The sequence below is a fragment of the Rhinatrema bivittatum genome, chromosome 1, assembly GCF_901001135.1.
Source record: "Rhinatrema bivittatum chromosome 1, aRhiBiv1.1, whole genome shotgun sequence".
NCBI classification, from domain to species: Eukaryota; Metazoa; Chordata; class Amphibia; order Gymnophiona; family Rhinatrematidae; genus Rhinatrema; species Rhinatrema bivittatum.
This window is the reverse complement of record NC_042615.1, coordinates 86,914,627-86,933,372: the sequence shown is the minus strand read 5'-3', so window position 1 is coordinate 86,933,372 and position 18,746 is coordinate 86,914,627. Positions and strand designations below refer to the sequence as shown.

The following is an 18,746-nucleotide window of genomic DNA, read 5'->3' as shown; positions in this document are numbered from 1 at the left end:
GTCAACACGATGCTTCTGGCAAATTGATGCCTTGCTCTTACTTTTCAAGGAAATTCTCTCCAGCGGAGTGCAATTACGGCATCGGCGACAAAGAACTCCTTGCTATTAAGCTCGCTTTCGAAGAATGGAGACATTGGCTTGAGGGAGCCAACCATCCAGTGACGGTGTATACTGATCATAAAAATTTACAATACTTGGCTCAGGCTCAACGATTGAACCCTCGCCAAGCAAGGTGGTCATTGTTCTTCAGTCGCTTCAATTTCATTCTTAAGTATCGCCCCGCTGACAAGAATGTTCGGGCAGACGCTCTATCTCGCAATTCCCAGCCTGAGGAGGAGGAGCCTCTGCAACATATTGTGGATCCCGCAAGTATTCAATTAAATTTCACTCCGCTAGACCCTTCCTTTAAGACTCCTGTGCCTTTAAGACTTCGTAGGAAAGTTCTATGTTGGGGTCATGATTCGTTAACTGGTGGGCATGCAGGAGTACAAAGAACACTTGACCTGATAGCCCGCTTTTATTGGTGGCCTGGACTACGAAGAGATGTCTCTCTCTATGTTAGCTCCTGTCCTATCTGCGCACTACAGAAACCATTAACCGGTCCCCGAAGAGGCTTGTTACAACCATTACCAGTTCCTATGGAACCGTGGACGCACATTGCTACAGACTTTCTGGTAGAGCTTCCACCTTCTCAAGGCAAGACTGTGGTCTGGGTCACTGTGGACCGGTTTTCTAAAATGGCCCACTTTGTGCCCTTACCTAAACTTCCCTCCGCCACGGAATTGGCTTTGTTGTTTGTTCATCATATATTCCGCATTCATGGTCTACCTATGGATATAGTTTCCGATCGGGGACCCCAGTTCACCGCTAGATATTGGAGAGCCTTGTGCAAAAAATTCAAGGTACAATTAAGTTTCTCTACTGCATTTCACCCACAAAGTAACGGCCAAACAGAACGCATGAACCGTTCCTTGAAGTCGTTCCTGAGAACGTTTATCAACCAAAAGCAAGACAATTGGGTGGATCTTCTACCTTGGGCGGAATTCGCTTACAACAATCAAGTACACACCGCAACTGGAAGATCCCCCTTCCAAATTGTATACGGCAAGCAGCTCAAACCACCCTTGCCGCTACCGGTTCCAGTCTCATCGCCCGCCGCTCAGGCAGTTGCGGATCAACTGGGTGCGCTTTGGGATTCTACACAGCACCGGCTCCGAAGGGTGGCACTCTCATCTAAGCGGTTTGCCGACCGCCATCGAACAGCAGCACCACAGTTCCTCCCAGGGGACAAAGTCTGGCTTAGCACTAAACACCTTCATCTCTGACAACCCTCGAAGAAGTTGGCACCCAAGTTCTGCGGACCCTTCCGCGTCGCAGAAAGAGTGGGCATGGTATCTTACCGATTACGATTACCCTCTTCGCTGCGTATCCACAACGTCTTTCACGTTTCTCTACTGAAGCCAGTTATACTTTCTAAATTTCACCCTAGGCCACAGGACTCTTCTCCAGCACCTACTGCAGAAGATCCCACCTTCCAAGTACGTGAGGTATTGGACACTCGTTTTGTGAACAGACGTTGGGAATATTTGCTAGCGTGGGAGGGGTGTGGCGACGAGGACAATACTTGGGAGCCAGCTCGTAACATCTTAGATAAGTCTCTTCTGCGTCAGTTCCACCTGGATCATCCTGACAAGCCTGGACCTTTAAAGAGGGGGCCTAAACGGGGGGGTACTGTTGCGATCCCGGTCGCCAGGCTAGCGACCGGGCCCTTACCTCCATGCCGGGGGTCCCGGGTCCGCCGCGCTCCGCTGCAGTTTCGGGCCTGGTTGGCCGCGTGGCAGCGGCGTCTCCCTCGTGGAGACGCCGTCGAGCCCGATTCTGACTCCTCCCCTCTGCCAGGTACGCGCGCGCGCGAAGGGGTGGCTCTTGAAGGTCCAGCACCCGGAAGTGCTGAACCGCCCCCTTTCTGACGTCGGAGCTCAGCTGGCTATTTAAGGCAGCCTCAGTTTCTGGTTCCCTGCCTTGCAACGAGGTCGCTCTTTTGAGTGCTTAGTTGCGTTCCTGGATTCAGCTTGCTTGTTCCACTGCTTGTTCCTGCTTGTTCTTGTGATTGTTCCTGTGATCCTTGCCTTGTTCCGTTCCTGCTTGTTCCAGTTCCCGCTCCGTTGAATCCACTCCTGCTTGACTCTTCTCGTCTGCCGCCAGCCTTGACCCTCGGATTCCTGCTTGACTCTTCTCGTCTGCCGCCAGCCTCGACCCTCGGATTTCTGCTTGACTCTTCTCGTCTGCCACCAGCCTTGACCCTCAGACTTCTGCTCGACTCTTCTCGTCCTCGGCCAGCCTTGTACACCGGTTCTCCTAAGTCCCAGCGACCCGGACCCCTACGGGCTCCTCCTGGGGGGGTCTCGGGTTTCCAGGGCGAAGACTCTCTACTCCACGCCTGATCCATACCGCCTCCCGGCTCTTTTGCCACCGTCTGGACCCCATCGTTCAGACAGCCGGGCCAAGGGTTCACTAAACAGACTCTCCCATAACACGGCCTCCAGAGAAAGGGAATATAGAATGAGTGGCAACACTTCACTCTCAAACCTCCAGATATAGCCATTTGTGTATACATGGCATGGCCATCTACATGCCTCCCCATTCAGAGGAGCGACAGCAGGAAGTATGCAGAGCACTGTGTCAGAGAAGGCACTAATAGAGATGATGGATATTCTGTAGAAGGTGGCAGAGAACTGACAGGCGTGGGATTGTATGAGGACAGAACCTTTTTTTATTATGACCTGACTCTGTGACTCGGTGATAGAGCCCCTGTGTAAATTCCTCTAGCATTGTTGCTCTGTGTTGATGTGTGGAAGGGGATTATTAGGTTGTGAAGCCATGACAGCAATGCAGGGGGTTAAGGATGGCATGATGTATGTAAGGGAAAGGAAGTGTCGCCGCTAGTGTCCTTGTGAATACTTTTCAGTTGTGGACAGAACAGCTGTGAGTTAAGGATAGAGGATAGAAAATGTATGGATGCTAACAGATGGTTGACATTGTAACATATGCTGTCCTCGCATGCCAGCATCTTCTCCTGTAACGCAGCTTGCTAAGGCATTGGTGGCATTTTTATTTTTCAGATTGTACTAAGCAGTTTGGTTGTGTGTGTAGGTGGTGGGGTTTTCTTAATTGATTTCTCTGTTTCAGAGTTTATAAAACACCAGTATAAATGGACGCATGCCCAACTGCAGGTGCATATGGTATACTGCAGGTAGTTTCAGCTGTATAGACTTATTATCACTCTAGTAACTATTTAAAAATTGCATATTTATTAACCTTTCACAGTACATCAGCCATTCATGGAGGAGGTCCATATCCAAAAGCCATTTAGACGGATAACACGATAGTTATCCGTCTAAATGGCTCACCAGGCTATATTTAGCCCTTTCTGCGCACATTTATTGCATCGGCCCTTATGTGTTAGCCCCTCTTCCGAACCCTCATCCCATCCCATCCTCCCCCCCCCCCCCCCCCAGCCAGCAGCGAAGGTCTCACTCCCCCGCTGCCAGCGGCTCCAGCGCGCACCTGATAGGCAGCGCTCAGTTCACGCTTCCAGAACTTCCACGGGTTACACCTGCGGCTGGGGAGGGGTTCCAAAGTCCGGCTGGCGCAAGAGAAATGCTTTAAGTGAAGACGGGAAAAAGGTGCGGAGGTGGGGTGGCAGGGAGGACAGGCGGCCCAGTAATTAGTATTTGAAGAGCGCTGGGCTAGATATTGCAATTTATAAGCAGACGGGAGGCACGGCCCTTTGATTTTTTTTTTCCTTTTTTTTTTTTAACTGGAACCTGGATAAGTAGCAAGTTATCTGATCACACAAGGCCGGCTACATGTAGCCAGATAACTTTAAACAAGTATATTCAGTGGGACGTTTATCCCGCTGAATATACAGGAAAAGTTGTCTGGCCATCATTAGCCGGATAACTTGTTCACTAAACGGCCTACTGAATATTGGCCTCCCGCTGCATAAGAAACACTTGTTGCATACGGAAATGGTATTAGGAGGCTTTTCTCATCAGCTTCTATTATAATGTGTACTGCTCTTGTTTCTTTCATTTGTACCTCCCTCCTTCAGTCAACAATATCATATCTGTGATCCCCCTGGACCCTGAAATCTTTGTAGGCCTCTTAGCAAGCTTGACAGATTGTCCATAATTCTGCTTTTCTTGTCTTTCTGTTTTTTGGAGCATCTATTTGAAGCAAATATTTCAGGCAGATACACTACTCGCCTTGCCTTTCTAGTAAGGCATTCATTCACCCTATAGAATCACCAGAATACATTGAGATGGTAGTTAAAAAGAAACATTTAATTCTTATTTAGAAATAGTTTTCTTTCAGGTTGTGCTTATGGGAAATGCTTTAATAAATTGCTTTGAAGTGCTGAAAAAAAAATACAGAATATAAAAATATAAATAAATTATTGAAACTGTGACAGGAGATGCGGACTCTGCAGAGGAGGATTTGTAAGTGCAATCGCACGTGACAGCCCTAGATAAATGTTCTAATGTTAAGTGTGCTGCCAGTTTCCAATTTATTTTATTTATTATTTATTTAACACTTTTCTATACCGACCTTCATAGTAAGAAACCATATCGGATCGGTTTATATCGAACAGGGTAAAACTAGAGAGACAACTAGAATAAATAAATAGAATAAGCAATGAAGTGGAAGAGGCAAAGTTACATTCAAACAGGGGGTATGAACTTGGAAGCTTAAATAGCTGGAAAGGTTAACTGGCGATAATTATAAATATAATACAATCGAGAACAGGTTGAATTATCATGTGCTTAGTAATACCATGGTCCATCGTTCAGGTAGAGGAGAAATCAATCGTTCTAGCAGGGAAGACGTACAGACTAGTGTGTATCTGGGGGGTCTGAGAAGGCTTGGCGGAAAAGCCAAGTTTTTTTCTAAATGTTAAGAGGCAGGGTTCCAATCTGAGGTCTAATTTGTGTTTTGTAGGGTCCCTGGGGGATGGCTCTGGGAAGAAAGGCTGGTCTGAAGCCCCCCCCCCCCCCCCGGCAGTAGACAGGTACCAAACATGTCTAATTAAAGAGATTTAAAAGACCGCATGCAGACTGCCTGAGAGGAGAGAGGCTTGCAGCTACAAGTATGGAAAGCTGGCTGGAAGAAGCCAAAACAGATTAGAGGCTTGCAGGTCTGCTATTGGGAATCTGGGAAGTAAATGAATGTAAAGAACTGAATACAAAATGTAACCCCCCCACTCCTGGGGCACATAAAACAAGAGTGCTGATGCCTATTTGGGAGCTAAGCACCAGTCTCTGAGAGTTCAAAATGCAAAAAATAGGGGGTCAGGCAGATGGTGCAGGAACCTGGCACAGAGGCGAGGACTGCATTTCTCAGGCCGGACAGGGAAAGCACCACCGAACATGTCTTTCCTCTCCGTGAATTCTCTGATTGCTTCCCAGCTTCTTCCAAGAACCGACCGTCACCTCTTTTGAGCCTACATCTTGGGATAAAGGACGCCACTCAAACAGTATCTTCAAAGAACAAAACCTTTCCTTTCAAAATCTGGAGTTTTTAGCAGTTAGAGATACTATTGATTCACTGATTAAATCAGGGTTCGCAGGATCTTACAGCGCTGATTTAGCAGCAACATCGACGACAGCAACAACAGAACGCTTTTTTCCTCCAAGTCTTTAGATGGATCACACGGCATAAAAAATACTTCCTCTTCCTCTTTCAGACAGAAAATATTCACCACTTCCTATACATCCCCACACAGATTTCTTCTCAGGCCTAGTCCCTTTCCAGAGGATTTCCACTAGGCTGATGCAGTCCATAAATCTCCTAGGCTGCCACCAGACTCCGCCCAGTAATAGTTTACTGGCCTCCCATGCTTTGTCTGGCTGGACTGGGTAGACCAGCTTCCCTCCAAGGAGCCGTGAGAACTCCCCTCGCCAAAGAAAAAGCATATCTTCCCACCTTGAACACCATCTTACCTTGACCCTAAGGAAACTCCCGCTTGTGATTTTCCCTCAAAAAAAAAAAAAAGTGGCATTCCTTCACATTAATCCCAAGACAGATTTCTAGTGACCAGGACCTGATTGCAGGTCCCTGTCACAAAAATATGCTAAGGACGGCACCTGAAGGTGTTTTTGCCACGCGCACACACCATGACGTGCTTTAATAAAGGTGCTCAACAGCATATATAAACTCTTTTCCTTGGGTGCATCTCTATTTTCTTTGGTGGCCTGGGAGAGCCATCACACAGATATATAACTTTACAAGTAGCTATTAATAATGAAGAGTCGTATCACATGTCATGACTTCTTCCACATTACTCTGATGGTTAATTTTCCTATAAGAAATTCAGGAAGGGGCCCATGCATTCACTCCTGTTAGACAGCACACTGCAGTCAGATATACCTGTTGAACGGGAACAGAGAGAGGCTGGATTACAGTGGTAGTCACTCCTGCCTTTGGAGAAGAGCATCCTATTGTCAAGGACACTGAGGTTGTTTTCTTCTGAGCCCTGGAAAGAAATGTTTTAATGAGATTCTCCATGTGTGTGAGTTGCAGGGGAACATTTACAATGTACAAAATTCAGATGGTACTTGAAGGAAACCAGTAGGGAACACATAAATCAATTATCCATCTTTCTTACATAGTTTAGCTCTGTTAATAATAACCCAGCTGCAAACTAGCAAAGGTTCTACATTTCAGATTCATGTATTCTAGCCTTCAGCTCTGTCATCGATATATCGGGGATATACTATAAATCAAGAGCATCTAAAATGAGGAAATAAAGATAAAGGAATGAATGTGCAGCTGTTCATCTGTCCACAGGCTCCTGATGCCAGGAAATTAATTCCCAAGTGCTGAATAGCAAGAAAAATATTTGCTTTTCGACTCCTGTTACTTAAAGAGGACCAGTATGTAAAGATATCTGTAGACTGTGGAAGATAATACATTTCTGATGGAAAATATATGTCAGAGTGCTCTGAGAATCAGACGGTACAGAAGTATCTTGAACAACAAATTGAACACATTTAGAATCGATATAATTGATATAGATGAGTGGTATAAATATGCTGTAAAGTTGAGGAGAAGGGTTATAATGTAGCTTACTTATGAAAATGTTATATTTAGATTGTGCTGTGCCATGAATGCAACCAGACCAAACTTTTAGATGGGAAGAGTGGACACTGGACGAGGCTTAACTCGGTACGAATATTCAGGTTCACAAAGTAATCTTGGGAGTGCTGGTACTCATAACACCGTCACCCATAAAGTTCCAGTGATGGGGGTGAACAAACCCCACACATTTCAAAAGCTTAAAAGGGTTAGAAACGTATCCTCCATTATTACAGCACCTGGCTGCAGCAAGGCTTGCAGTCAGGTGAGCCAGGGGGTCCTAATGAGCTGCTTGAGCTAATTTATATTCTGTGAGACTGTTTCATTTGAAGAAGTTAAGTTTGAGTACAGAGTTTTCCATGGAACACCAGTTTTATGTGGAGTATTTTCAATGCACATTGACTACCTTGGTTCGTTGGGTACGCACTACTGAGACCCTGAATTATATCTTCCCTCTGATGGGAACCCTCCACCTTGTAAATCCCCCTTATTACAGAGGGTAGAGTAAGGGGACTGTACTTGAGGCCATATTAGTGTTTAAAGCAGGGAGCCCCAAACTATGACCCCGTGGGCTAGAGCTGGCCCATGGAGCTTGAATTTCTGGTCTGCCATTCTGAATCTGGCCCGCAGAGGACATTTTCTTTTCATGCGCATCATTCATTATCATTAGCAGCAGAAAGGCTGGTGGGGTTTCCCAGGCCCTGCCAATGGGAGAGGAGCCAGCTGACCTGCACCACTAAATACAACCTCTGATGGGGAGGTCAGGCCTTATCAGCGAAAGATTGAGAAGACGTGCACCATGAGTTGAGAGTGAGGGAAGTGAGACAGAAGAGGGGGGGGGGGAGAGGTGAAAAGCAGGGAAGGAAAGGGGAGTGAAGGGATGAAAAGAGTGTGCCGCACACACACACACACACACACACACACACTCTCCTGCATCTAAAGAAATAGATGCAGGGTTCCCAGGGGTGGGTGGCAGAGTTGTCAACTTCTGAGAAATCTAGAGAGAATTACTATTAACACTCTTACTATCTGCCCCACCCCTGGGAACCTTGTCCTCTTCCTCCCCTCTTTCTCAGCATTTCAATATATTGAAAAGGGTGGATACGTCCCTCTTCCTGAGGGGGACAAACTCCCTTTCCTCCCCCAGATTCCTCTCGGTAGCTTGAAATTTCTCATGTGGCCCTTCCCTTGAAAGGTTTGGGGAGCCTTAGTTTATGCTACTGAAAAGCTGCTCTTGCTTAAGCACTCCCTCCTATATCTATCTCAGTCAATAGATCTTGGGGGCCCCAAACAGTTCTGCTTCTCAGAATATTCATATGCATGAGATATACAGTATTTGCATACATTTGATCGAAGAGCCAAGCTAATCTGCATATTTTGATTACCCCCAAAAAGACCAGACCTGTTCGGGGGCCACCAGGATTAAAGCTGAGAACCGCTGCTCTAAGTGTAGAGACACTGTTAGACCTCTACTAGATACTAACAGGAATATTCCAATTTTATGGGGAGCGAATAGAGAAGTAGTTATTTGTGGGTGTGCAGCTCCCCCATATGGAGCCTAGGATGCTGTGCTCTTAGAATATATAAACCCCCACCACCATCTTAGGGTGTGGAATCTTAAGTTGACCCTTCCAGGGGCAGCATGCACAAGGCTGTTTCCTGAGTTTTCTTATTTTTTAAGGAGGAAGGCGTCTGGGGTCTCTAGGAGTGAGACTTGGGTTTAGAGAGGAGACAGAGTGCCTTTACTCATTTAAGGTCCAATTTTTGGAACCCTGTTCCTTGAGAGGGGAGTTCTTTCCACCCTCCTCACCTCATGTTTTAATTTCTCTGTTTTGGGTCTGTCCTTTTAGCATGCATGAGTAACACGCATGTAAATCAAAAAGAGTGTAGTTTCTCATCCAGAGAACATGGCGGGGCTGTAGGGAGTTCTGGAGAGGAGTGGGTTTTCATCTATCCTAGATGAAGGACAGAAAGGAGTGAGAAGGAGACCATTTGGACCTATTAGTAGGTTCCTTATCATCTCAAGGATATTCATGGAGAAGAGGAGAAAGAGAGGTGCTTATCAAGTAAGGAAAAGGTGAAAGAACTTCAGTAAAGATAGGATTTTTCTGGTCTGTGGCTAGGCAGGCACGGTGCTACTGGGTGTGCAAACCGTGCAACTGCATGAGGCAGCACATCCGGGAGCAGTGGTGGCTGCGATGGGCTCAGGACAGGGGGCAGCGAGAGGCCTATACCACCGGCAGTGGAAGAATGCAGAGGCTCGTGTGGCCACCTGTGGATCCCATCTTGCCGGCAGCGGAAAAATGCAGAAGGCCGTGTGGTTACCAGTAGCATCAGAAGATAACAGGAGCCCATTCTGTGATTCCTTCTTTTGTGCTTCCGGCCTTGGGGTATTCAATACTTGCGGTACTAACACTTCCTATATGGTCATCTCACGATGCATGAGTTAAGCATAAAGGAAGTCCTAGCAGTGCAAGTGTTGAGTACTGTGGGCTGGCCTGCACACAAGGAGGAGCCGCAGGAAGGATGCCTACAGCTCTGCGATGAACCCTGCCCTCTTCCAAGGATCAAGGTACCAGGTGGCAGCAGTAGTAAGAAAGGCCCATGGACCCTGCCTGCATAGAAGTTGTGTGTGTATGTATGTGAACGAAGCCTGCTTTTGGGGGGATGGATTTGCATGTTTGTGAATGAAGTCTGCCTGGGGGGAATAGCTGTGTATGTGTGTGAATAAAATCTGCCTGGTAGGGATAGGTGTGCATGTGTTTGAATGAAGCTTGCCCTGGGGGGGGGGGGGGGGGTGTGTATATGTGTGAATGAAACTTGCCTGGGGGATGGGTGTGTATATGTGTGAATGAAGCCTGCCTGGGGGGAATGGATGTGCATGTGCATATGTGTGTGAGAATAGGAACTTGCCTGGTGGGGGACTGGGTGTGTGCGTGAATGTGTGTATATGTGTGTGTGAGAGAGTGGGAACCAGCCTGGGATGAGTATTTGTGAATGGGAGCCTGCCTGGAATGGATGAGTGAATGGAAACCTGCCTGGGTGAAAGTGTGGCTGGGTGTGAATGGTAGCCTGCCTGGGGGGATGGATGTGTTTGTGGGTCAAAGGAAACCTGGTCTAGAGGAGATGGGTATGTGTGTGTGAGAGAATGGGAACCTGTTTGGGATGGATGAGTGAATGGGAGTCTGCCTGAGATAAGAGGATGGTTGGGTGTGAATGGGAGCTTGTCTTGGATGGGTGGATATGAATGTCTCCCTTGGGGGGGGGGGGGGAATGGGAGTGTTTGTGTGTGAATAGGAGTCTGCCACCCCCACTAATCCATGACAAGCACAGGGTGAATGGAAATCAAAAGATTTCAGGTATAGGAAGTGAGGTATTTTTCCCCTTCTTGTTTTAATTATTAGGTGTTTGATGTGTCTGCTTTTTTGAAATATTTTATTGCAGTATGGAAATGTTTAAAACTTTATATATTTGTTCTTAATTATTGGATGTTATTCTATTTATCATCTTTTTGGCAACATTCATTTTATTAGTATGGCTTATTATGATTGATTTATATTTCTTGATGTTATTGTTTGATTTATGAGGATTGTGATGTTTCTGTTTTTCCATTCCTTCATTTTCTCTCTACCCATTTTTATTAATATTTTATGGTCTCTTTATTCTGTATTTGGTGAAGGTCTGTCGATGTTCTGCATGTGTAAGCGAGGTGAGGTATTCTGCTAGCATGTATAGTTTCTGTGTAGGAATTTAGAGCAGACTGGTTTGTTCTGCTTTCCTAACAGGAGATGTTTTAGGGCCTTCTGTAATATTTGCCTTTTCATAGATAAAGTTCCTGTTTGAGTGCTTGCAGTTAGCACTGATTTGGTATGGGATTTTTACTAAATTGTTGGCAGTCCAAAGGCCAAACCCAAATCCAAACTTAAGATGCATTACAACAGTACTATATGGATTCTAAGGGGTAGATTTTCAAAAAACGCGAATAGGCGTACTTTTGCTGGCGCATCAGGCGCAAGCAAAAGTACGCTGGATTTTAGTAGATATGCGCGGAGCCGCGCGTATCCACTAAAATCCTGGATCGGCGCGCGCAAGGCTATGAATTCTGTATAGCTGGTGCGCGCCGAGCCGCGCAGCCTACCCCGTTCCCTCCAAGGCCGCTCCGAAATCGGAGCGGCCTTGGAGGGAATCCTCTAACGCCCTCCCCTCACCTTCCCCTCCCTTCCTCTACCTAACCCACCCGCCCGGCCCTGTCTACACCCCCTCTTACCTTTCTCCGGGGATTTACACCTCCCGGAGGGAGAAGTAAATCCCCGCACGCCAGCAGGCCTCCTGCGCGCCGGGCCGCGACCTGGGGGCGGGTACGGAGGGCGTGGCCACGCCCCCGGACCGCCCCGGGCTGTAGCCACGCCCCCGTACCTGCCCCCAAAATGCTGCCGACACGCCCCCGAAACGCCGCGGCGACCGGGCCCGCCCCCGACACGCCCCGACACGCCCCCCTCGGAGAACCCCGGGACTTACGCGAGTCCCGGGGCTCTGCGCGTGCCGGTAGGCCTATGTAAAATAGGCTCACCGGCGCGCAGGGCCCTGCTCGCCTAAATCCACCCGGTTTTGGGCGGATTTAGGCGAGCAGGGCTCTGAAAATCCGCCCCAGTGTGTCTTTTTTTGCAGGGTTTTCTGGGGTGGCGCCACAGCAGTGCATGTTTTTCGGCACAACAAACTGGTTCCGGCTACAGGGCCCAGCCGGCATCAATTTTATGTACCTGTAGGTGGGGAAGGAGCACCTGGGGATCATTCCTGCACAATTTAGAAATTCTGGACCTGTGGATGGGGTAAAATAGGTTCATGGAAATGGGTTAATTTTCATAGATTTGATTGCCGGAGAGAACAGGGCTTGTTTTTTGGTGGCGGAAGGGAGATTGGGTCAGAGCGTGAGATTGACAGTCTCTATTGTGTGCCTAAATGCCAGGCATCGGGATGGCACCTTATAGACTTAACCAATTTATTAGTCCACTTCCTCAATTACATTGTGTGTTGGTTATTGGGGAAAACAACAAACAAATTTGTGTTAAAAAAACAGCAGAACCGAGGGGGTGGGGGAGGGAAGCAGCACAGCAATTTTTCGCACAGGGCAGCAGAAATGCTAGCACTGGCCCCTGTGGCTAGAATACCATCAAACTGGCTAAAGAGACTATCCCTGTCAATTGGGAGGGAGCTGACAAACTGCCCTAGAATTGATTGGAGAGATAAAGAGAATCTGGAATTTAATTGAACCAGTAATATAAATTTATTAAAAAGAAGAAAGGTCACAAATCTACTTAAAGGATAACATATGTAACAACATCTACTGAAACTAAAGTTTTAAAGAACTTTCATCAATTTCAGCATTCATCTGTAAAGTTCTGTTGGAAGCCATATCAGCTTCCAGCGTGATTATTGCTGCTGTGATCATTAGTGCTATTTACAAGGAACTTTAATTTGGGATTTACCAAATGCAATGCACAGGGCCTAGAGGAGAATTCTTCTCCCCTACTTCAGAGAAACTTGGGCACTCAGATGGAATAACAGCATGAGAAGGTTTAACTCTAAAATATAATGTTTGAGGTGTGGCCTTTACCTGGGACTGTCAGCCCAGTGGGTTACATATTAAGCAAACGGAGGTGCTGCTGTCCGGATCCTTGTGAGGAACCCTTGCAGGCATCGTGCTGACACGTCTAAGGTACAAAGGCAGCTTAAACTGGGAAAGAGATGACTCAGATATGAGCCATTTAAAAACAGAAGATGGGGGTCAAAAAAGTGTCAAGATAAAATGAAATAAAATAGGCAAGGACAAAATTACAGGAGATCTGGAAACAAGATACAAAGAGGAAGCATAAGAGCCAAGAAGTTGATGTGCTACGCAGTGGAAATAGTTGTGCTGGCTCAAATTTCCCTTGCTGCAATGTTAAAAGATTTACATTGTAGCGGTGATCTGAAAGTTGAAATCAGATAACTCAATCAGTATTTGAAATTACACTGACCAGCATGAGATTGTGTATTTGTCCTATGGACATTCAAGTGCTGACTTTCCATTGCAGGATTGGGATTTTTTTTTTTTTTAATGTTCATAAGTTCCTCAAAATATTGTATGGAGCCCTGTATCAGCTCCATTTCAGGCCCAGTCTTACCTGCATTCATGCCAGCACAACCCAGATCAGAAAACAGTTAGGAAAATTCTAAAATTCCTTTCTAACTGAGTGACAGGCGTCAACGACATCCATAGTCATTCACGTGACAAGGGAAGATCATGGTCACTTACTGTGGCATAGCTCCCAAATTTGATTTGAAAACCGAACCTTCGCTCTCAGAATCTGTTGAACTGGCACCTACAAAATAAAAAATTAAAATAATAAGTGTATCAAACACCATTAGAATTTATTATTCTGCCGTTGTATTTTGTATCCTTAAAGGCAAAAATCTGCATCCCTGGCTTCCATGTGATCTACAGGGTGGCAATTTTCAAACAGCTCAGGTAAGTTGCAAACTTCACAGGTGGTTTTCATGTGAGTACTTCAGTGCAATTTCACAGAGAAATCACCTGCGCTGTTTCTCTTTGGAATATTCAGCACGCACAAAGTCTGCAAGTTAAATGTGTCTGCATGCTATATGCCTGCTGTTTGTGTGGCTGGCAGAGTGGAAGGGGAGAGGAAATGGCACACATATATTTGTAATTCAAAAGTACCCCCAGACCTAAACATCTCCCAGGAAGGCCTCTATTGTCCCCCGTGACTAAAAATACGTGGGCCATGAAAGGCATGTATCCTGTTCAGCTGCTTTTGAGGAGGGTGATACTGATTTTCATCAGGTCAATTTTCCCAGGTAAATGCCTTTTGAAAATTGCCCTCACCATTAGGCCAAAGTACTACGAATGCAATCGGCCTCGCAATTGCATTTGTAATATTTTAGGTGCATTTATGAAACCATTTGCTAAACTTATGCTATTTTCTGTTTTAGCAAAACTATGCATAAAATATTGTACAAAGGTACAATTTTCCACAAAACCTAACTACAACATAGGGAAGTGTAGTTATGTTTGTTTTTTTTGGCAATAAATTCCGTGATGTTGCATTGACTTCATTGCAAAATACATGCTGTGTTTCGCATTTAAATAATATTTCTATGAGCTGAGACTGCGAGAAAATCTTGCAGTAGCAGCTCATTTCTGTGGAGCCAACTGCATAATAGTACAGAACAGTTCTCGAGAGCCACAAACAGGCCTAATTTTCAGGATATCCACAAGGAATATGCATGAGATAGATTTGCATACAGTGGAGGCAGTGCATACAAATCTCTCATGCATATTCCTTGTGGATATCATGAAAACCAGACCTGTTTGTGGTCCTTGAGCGGTGTTGCCCACCCCTGCATTAGAACATTGGCTTCAGTTTATTACTTCAGCTTGCATGCTGCATGCAACTTCACTTAAGAAATTTAGAAATTTGCAGGATGCAACAGTGCCAAAAAAGTTTCATCCCTGTGAATTTTAAGGCTTATGTAGTTATCTGTATCTGCAGAAAACACATACTTTGCATACTAGTCTTTGATATTTAATAAATAGGTACACCACTGATTATTGAAAAGAAATTCCCCATGGAAGTTTTGTGAACTAGACATACCTAATTTTAATGTCATAATATGATAATATGAACCTCAATTCCCTATTTTTATACCACAATATAGTAATATGAACATCATTAACCAATATTTTATACCAGTGATTCCCAAACTTATCCTGGAGGACCCCAGCCAGTCAAGTTTTCAGGAAATCCACAATAAATATGCATGAGATAAATGTGCATGCACTGCTTCCACTACATTGTGGATATCCTGAAAACTCGTTTGGCTGGGGTCCTCCAAGATAAATTTGGGAACCATTGATTTACGTCAAAACAATTGAGCCTCCCAGATAAGTTTAAAGTTTCCCCGCAAAAAGAACACCTTCTCTCCAGGAAAGGTAAGGAACATCTTAGCATGCAAAGCGAAAAATAAACAGTGATCATTCCCAACTTTTATTATTTATTTTAAGCCTTGCTTATTTTTTTTTTTTTACATACTGCAATCCATCCTCCTTGTGCCAAGAAGCCTGTTTACATTTTGCTGTCAGAAGTCTCACATAACACAGTTGGACACATGATATTACAGGGAAGTTTTTTTTTTTTTGAGCTAGTACTAAGTAAAATTTAAAGAGCCCAGCTCATGGAAGGAGGGAATCATTCAAAGTTCAAAAAACATAGGAAGACAAACAATAAAACTAAAATAAAATAATTGAAGCATGATAATGCATGCCTGGTTTTCTCTTTCCTTTTCCTATAATCAATGAGCACTCCCAGGACACCATATTACAAGAAGATAGAACACAAGGTAGGCAACTGAGAAAACAAGTGGGACACTTAAACCATTAGCTCTGAACATTTCTTGATTGACCTCAGTTTATTAACTAAAGCTTTATTTTGCAGGAATGAAATTTTGATTGTCGGTTGCATCCGATTTCTCACAGCACATTGCTTCACTGCACTGTTTTTAACTTTCTGTTTCCTTTCTGCTTTTAAAACGAAGAGGCGGGATTCTCTGCAAGCTTTTAGTTAAACTTGAAACTAGCAGCTGTTGAAGAGAGGCAGGCAGATCTGCCTACTCCCTGCAGTTCAAGAGCAGATCTGTATATACTCACTCTGCTGATAATGCTCCTGCGGCCCTCTTGCAGGTGCTCACAAAATCCTCTTGCCTAGGGAATTTTGTTCGTGTGCAAAAAAGTGATGCATGGTTGTAATGCTCTGTGAGACAGGCTGACTATCTCCTGAACTGGCTTGAATATCTTTTTTGAAAGCTTAAAACAAAATTTGAGCCAACTTTCTCCAGTAGCTGGCCATTTACTCAGCTCAGTAATTTTACAGAATTGAGCACTTTGGATTTGATTTGCCACCTGACTATTCTGGCTCCTGAAGATGAATATCTCTGGAAATTCAGGTTTTGTCTAATAGAGGGGGACATTCTGAGTGATGAACAAGACATTTGTCCTCAGAGGAGGAAGTGCCATCATAGACACACCATTACATCTTTTCACTCCTCCCATGGACATATCCATAAAGATATTTATATATTTCCATTTTTAATCAACTGTACGTTGCTCCAGACCATGTGAATTATTTAATTTTCATGTTTATTATGCTGTGCCTATATGCGAATGCTTACTAAAAAGCAGGTGGGAGCCTTCAGGTTATTGGCAGCACATACAAAATAAGTCCAAAGACCTCATCAAATAGCAAAGACAACAACATGAAGTATGGAATTGACTGCAACTTTTATTGTGCTACTTGACTTATTGTATGATATGTGCACATTATAAAAATGATGCAGGGTATTTGTTTGAAGTTTATTATAACCATTAGATTTGATTTCTCATTCAAAAGAGCTTGACATTCAAGAAGCGGCCAAAAACTACCCCATCTCCCTAGAAGTACGAGATCTAGGGATTCTTATAGATTGCGAATTCTCCATGAAATCTTGCGTTAAAAAAATCATAAGCGATGGTTACTTCAAATTAAACATACTCAAAAGATTAAAACCTCTCCTATTCCCAAAAGACTTTAGAACTGTTGTACAGGCACTTGTCTTATCAAGATTAGACTATTGTAACTCAATATTCTTAGGCCTTCCCGCAAATATGTAGCAGTTGTCAAGGCACGGAGAAGGCAGGCATAGTCAGACATAGCAGTGGTCGAGGCACGGAGAAGGCAGCCATGGTCAGATGTAGCAGTGGTCGAGGCATGGAGAAGGCAGACATGGTCAGACGTAGCAGTGGTCAGGCATGGAAAAGGCAGGCAAGGTCAGACATACAGGAAAGGTCGGACGTAGCAGAGGTCTGGCTTGGAGAAGGCAGGCGAGGTCGGACATAGCAGAGGTCAGCACCAGGAGGTCAATCAAAGTACAGACGAGACGAACAAGGAATCAGGAACTTGGAGACAATCAGGAATATGGAACAAGGAAGCACGGAGGCAACGAGTACTCAGAACCAAACAGGGAACCGAGGAGACCTGTTGCAAAGGCAACGCTATGGTGCGAGGCTTGAGCATTTATACGCTGAAGGATCTGACGTCAGCATCCGGGTCTGCGGCCAGGTTCCTGCTGTGGGCCCTTTTAAAAGGTTTACTGATGCGTGCGCATGCGCCTAGGGAGGGGCGCGATGCTGCTGGCGGCATCTCTCCATGAACCCCGTGGAGAGGCCCGATGGATGGAGGCACCTGGCTGGACGTCCCGGGAAGTGGAGCAATGCCGGAGATGCTGGCGGGAGCCCGAGGTCGGAGCCGGCTGCCCACTGCTGCAAGTGATGGGGAGCTGGAGCCTGGAAGTTGCTTAGAAAGGTGAGAGGGCCGCATCGTGGGGCTACTGCGGGCAGCGAGTGTAACACTCCTGTCATTGTCAACATCTGGAGTATACCAGTGGAAGTATATGTAGCATACTCACTGTCAGGCTGATACAGTACAGTGCCTTTTCCATGCCTGACCACTGCTATGTCTGACCATGTCTGCCTTCTCCATGCCTCGACCACTGCTACATCTGACCATGGCTGCCTTCTCCGTGCCCCGACCACTGCTATGTCTGACTATGCCTGCCTTCTCCGTGCCTTGACCACTGCTACATTTGACTATGGCTGCCGTCTCCATGCCTCGACCATTGCTATGCCTGACCACGCCTGCCTTCTCCATGCCTCGACCATTGCTATGTCTGACCACGCCTGCCTTCTCCGTGCCTCGACCACTGCTACTCTTGACCATGCCTGCCTTCTCCATGCCTGACCATCGCTACAAATGACCATGCCTGCCTTCTCCATGCCTGACCATCACTACAGATGACCATGCTATAGACTCCTTTGTGTCAAGAATTCTACGTTGCTTGCTACACCTTCAAATTATCGCCAGCTCTCATTCAAGTTTGACAGTGACGCCTCTGTCCCTATCCTCTGGACATGGACTCCTAAGGCTCTGGCCTTTCTTTGCTCAAGCACCTTCAGTCAATCCTCGTTCCTTGGTGCTTGGGTTCCTGTACTGGGATCAGTCTAGGATAGAACTATGCCACCTGCTGGCTGCTGTCTCTGGGGTGAACTACCTGCCTGTGACGTCCAATCTCGAGGCCCGCCTGCTGGCCCCGGCACCCAAAGGCTTAACCCGAGGGGAATGTGGGCTGGTATAGGTGAAGATCCAGTGGCCTCTAGCTTCAGCCCACTCCACCTGCTGACGGTGGAGACCTGTAGGCCCTTGTCTGCGGGTTGCGTCAACCCCACCTCAGTCCAAGAATCCACCTCCAGTGCCACAAGTAGTAGGGGTGTGAATCGTGTGATCGATCGTCTTATCGATCGATTTTGGCTGGGGGGGGAGGAAAATCTGATCGTCGTGTTTTTTTTTTTTTTTTTTAAATCGTTAAAAATCATAAATCGGGGGAGGGCAAAGGTAGCGCCGGCGCCATTTTGAATATTGGCAATACGGCCCGCGTGCAGGAGGTCGCTCCCGGACCCCCGCTGGACTTTTGGCAAGTCTTGTGGGGGTCAGGAGGCCCCCCCAAGCTGGCCAAAAGTCCCT

At 45.9% G+C, this 18,746-nt stretch overlaps 1 protein-coding gene across 5 annotated transcripts in view; it reads right to left on the bottom strand.

The window, feature by feature from the left end:
- The window catches only part of PALLD (palladin, cytoskeletal associated protein), an 805,838-nt gene that overhangs the window by 386,075 nt on the left and 401,017 nt on the right, over positions 1–18,746 (bottom strand). For all 5 annotated transcript variants that reach the window (XR_003852153.1, XM_029572712.1, XM_029572641.1 and 2 more), the window contains 2 exons: positions 13,433–13,499; positions 6,430–6,535 (listed from right to left, as the gene is read on the bottom strand). Coding sequence is in view for 4 of the 5 variants with exons in the window: in XM_029572712.1 (XP_029428572.1) it covers positions 6,430–6,535; positions 13,433–13,499 (173 nt within the window). In the remaining variant the exon portion in view is untranslated. The remainder of the gene's footprint in view (positions 1–6,429; positions 6,536–13,432; positions 13,500–18,746) is intronic.